Raw genomic sequence first — 3,847 nt, 5'->3', positions numbered from 1 at the left:
TTCACTCATAACAATGACCAAAAATTGAACAGGATACCTGGAAGAACAGAATTCTTCCAGCCTCAGCTAGTTACCAACAACACTCTTTTGATATGGTTCTTGGTCTCTTTTCAGAATGCTTAACCAGCCCACATTTCACCCCGTATGTGCATGAGTAGAAGGGCAACTGTGCATTTGGGAAAGTTACTGCAGCACAGGGAGGCTCTCAGAGGGTGGGGTGTTGGGAGGAGAGGAGTGGGAGCAGGGAGACCGGTGGGGCTAGAAAGAAGTAATCCAAACTTGAGGTCATCAGTTCTTAAACTAGGGTGGGGTGCCTTTGGAAATGGACAGGGAGGTGTTGTTGCTACAAACATTATGAAGGAAAAGTCAGCAGGTCTCTCTAACAAATGAGTAGGGAAGAAATGGAGAAAAGAGGAGTTTCGAGCCTGAATGCTTGGATGGCGTTGTCATAACTAGAAAGATAGAAGCCTTGGAGGGAAGCTGAGGCGACAGTTAGATGGTGGAGGGGATTCTTGCTGCAATGTAAAGGGATTTTATGGTTCAGTTGATTGAAAGGTAGATTTAAAATATTTTTAAATGCCAGAGGCTTATTTGAATTAACTGTTGACAATAGAGAGGGAGAGGTAGAAGATGGAGAAGAGGATGGGTGTGGCAGGTGAATAAGGTCCACAATTGAGCACAGGCATGGGGATCAGAATTCAAATGCACAGAAAGGAGGCAGGAAGGGAGGGCTGTGGATGAGAGCACATTTTAGAGCTTCATCTCTAAGGGCCTTTGCAACTGCTGTCCCCTCTGCTCAAATGCTTTCCCCACATATTCTCATGGTTTTTCCTGTAGATCACAACATGATGGTCTTTTTTTTTTTTAATTTCAGGCCTCAGCTCGAAGGTCTCCTGCTCACAGAGTCTTTCCCTGACCATTCACCTGTCACCCAGACTGTTCCAGTCCGGGACTAGCCCTGCCCCAGAATGGTCCAGGACCTCCAGGCTCTTGACTCTCATGGGAAAGAATTCAAGAATGAGTCATGGTGGGGGATACGGGCTGCGAAGAGCCTTCTGGCTCTAAGGGAACAAGAAGAACTAGAAGATTTGCCAAATGACTACCCCTTGAGCACCAGTGAAGATGAGGGGGAAGGTGGTGGAGAGCGAAAGCATCAAAAGCTTCTGGAAGCGATCAGTTCCCTTGATGGAAAGAATAGGCGGAAATTGGCTGAGAGATCTGAGGCTAGTCTGAAGGTGTCAGAGTTCACGGTTAGTTCTAAAGGATCAGGAGAAAGGCTGGTCCTTTCAGATCTGCTTGAACCCTTTAAAACTTCATCCTCATTGGCCACTGTGAAAAAGCAACTGAATAGAGTCAAATCAAAGAAGACTGTGGAGCTACCCCTTAACAAAGAAGAGGTTGAGCGGATCCACAGAGAAATGGCATTCAATAAAACCTCACAGACGCTCTCCAAATGGGATCCCATCGTTCAGAAGAACCAACAAGCAGAGCAGCTGGTTTTCCCCCTGGTAAAGGAGCTGTCAGCCTTTGCTCCCATTGAGCATGTGCTCAACGGCTGGAAGGCAAGAACACCCCTGGAGCAGGAGATTTTTAACCTCCTTTGTAAGAACAAGCAGCCAGTGACAGACCCTTTATTGACTCCTGTGGAAAAGGCCTCTCTCAAAGCCATGAGCCTAGAAGTGGCTAAGATGCGCCGAGCAGAGCTTCAGAGGGCCAGGGCCCTGCAGTCTTACTATGAGGCCAGGGCTCGAAGAGAGAAGAAAATCAAAAGCAAAAAGTATCACAGAGTTCTGAAGAAAGGAAAGGCCAAGAAAGCCCTAAAAGAGTTTGAGAAGCTGTGGAAGACCAATCCCGCTGTTGCACTGGAAGAACTGGAAGAACTTGAAAAGGCCAGAATGATGGAGCGAATGAGCCTTAAGCACCAGAACAGTGGAAAATGGGCAAAGTCAAAGGCAATTATGGCCAAATATGATCTGGAGGCTCGCCAGGCTATGCAGGATCAGTTGGCCAGAAACAAAGAACTGACGCAGAAAGTCCAGGTGGCCTCCAAGAGTGAGGAAGAGGAGGGAGGTGAGGAAGATGAGGGTAATCTCCTTGTCTCTGATGCAGTGAATGAGGCACACATGACTGCAGATGGACCGAATCCCTGGATGGTCAGGAATCACTCTGATGACGCAAAAGAGGCTGAAATCCAGAAGGAATCTGAACAACTTCCAGAGCCCATGGCCAACGAGGCTTCTGAAAGTGAGGAAGAAGGAAGACCAGTGGCAGAGGAAGAAATTTTGTTGAAAGAATTCAAGGAAAGACGATCGCTTAGGAAAACGTCGGGGCTCAACCAGGACACCAAGCCAGTGGGCAGACAAGAAACAAAAGATTCTAGCACCCAGGAGGTGCTGTCCGAACTGAGGGCACTGTCTCAGAAACTCAACAAAGACAACCATCAGTGCAGGAAGCAAAACATGGGTTCAGTGAGGGCTGTCCAGAAAGAGGGACCTGCTGGGGAAGAAGAGGAGCCCCTGTTGCTACAGAGGCCAGAGAGAGCACAGACTCTGGAGGAGCTAAAGGAACTGAGCAAAGGATGCTTTCAAAATGAGGAGCTTCCTAGACCTGCGTTAGAAGGGCAGCAGTTGGAGAAGAATAATCAGCCTAGTGCTCCCAAGAAGAAAACGAAGGAGCAAATGATAGACCTACAGAACATCTTAACCACAAAATCTCCTTCCGTGAAGTCTTTGGCTGTCCCCACGATAGAGGAGTTGGAAGATGAACAAGAGAGAGAGCAAAAGCAAATGATAAAGGAAGCTTTTGCTGGTGATGATGTCATCAGAGATTTCCTGAAAGAGAAGAGAGAAACTGTGGAGGTGAGTAAGCCTAAGGACATGGACCTGACTCTGCCTGGCTGGGGCGTGTGGGGCGGTGGGGGCCTGAAGCCCAGTGCCAAGAAGAGACACCGGTTTCTCATTAAAGCACCTGAAGGTCCTCCAAGAAAAGACAAGAATTTACCAAATGTGATTATCAATGAGAAGCGAAACATCCATGCAGCAGCTCACCAGGTGCGGGTGCTTCCATACCCATTTACCCACCATCGACAATTTGAGAGGACCATCCAGACCCCTATAGGATCTACATGGAACACCCAGAGAGCCTCCCAAAAGCTGACTACACCCAAGGTTGTCACCAAGCCAGGACATATCATTAAGCCTATACAAGCAGAGGATGTGGGCTACCGGTCTTCCTCAAGGTCGGACCTCTCTGTCATACAGAGGAATCCAAAACGACTCCATACGTCACAAAAAAACAGCTGAAGAAAAACTAAAGATGGAGTTGCTGGAGGAGTGACATCTTGGTGCCCAGAAGCAGGACCCCAGAGTGTTCCTCCATTGGTCGGGTTTTACTACAAGCTACAGGATCAATTTCAAAATTTGTTAGCACACATTTTAGGAATAAAGGCATTTTTATCTATTAAAAAAAAAAAAGAATGAGTCATGGTGAGAGTGAAAGCCAATTTTATTCAGGTAGAGAAAAAGAGGATGGGGTTCCTGGAGACAGGATCAGGGGTTGAGCTGCCCACTGCCCCTTTGGTTGCAAGTCTCTCAGGGTGTTGCTGTGAAAGAAGCAAAAGTACATGTCCAGGTGGAATGGGTGAACTCGAGAATGAGTTGTGTGCTGGGTCAGTCAGTTCTTGGGATTTTATGTGTTTCCAAGGGTGAGTTGTTTCTAAACTTTGTGGCTCTGAATTCTGACTCGGCCTTCTGTTTGCGAGTGTGTGTGTGTGTTGTTCCTGTTTGGGGGTGTGTGTGTGGTCTGTTCTAAAAGTATCATGGTGTTCTTCCTCCTCTGCCCCCCCTAC

The 3,847-nt window shown here is 47.5% G+C and overlaps 1 protein-coding gene across 1 annotated transcript; it reads left to right on the top strand.

Moving 5' to 3' along the window:
- Positions 1 to 882: 882 nt before the first annotated feature.
- LOC103286365 (U3 small nucleolar RNA-associated protein 14 homolog A-like) lies at positions 883 to 3,459 on the top strand. The gene has a single exon (XM_008141828.3). The coding sequence runs from the start codon at positions 969 to 971 to the stop codon at positions 3,300 to 3,302; it is 2,334 nt and encodes a 777-aa protein (XP_008140050.2). The 5' UTR covers positions 883 to 968; the 3' UTR covers positions 3,303 to 3,459.
- Positions 3,460 to 3,847: the final 388 nt, after the last annotated feature.

This window comes from Eptesicus fuscus, chromosome 15 (genome assembly GCF_027574615.1).
Source record: "Eptesicus fuscus isolate TK198812 chromosome 15, DD_ASM_mEF_20220401, whole genome shotgun sequence".
NCBI classification, from domain to species: Eukaryota; Metazoa; Chordata; class Mammalia; order Chiroptera; family Vespertilionidae; genus Eptesicus; species Eptesicus fuscus.
Note: the sequence above shows the minus strand (reverse complement) of the source record. Positions and strands in the feature narration are given on the sequence as shown.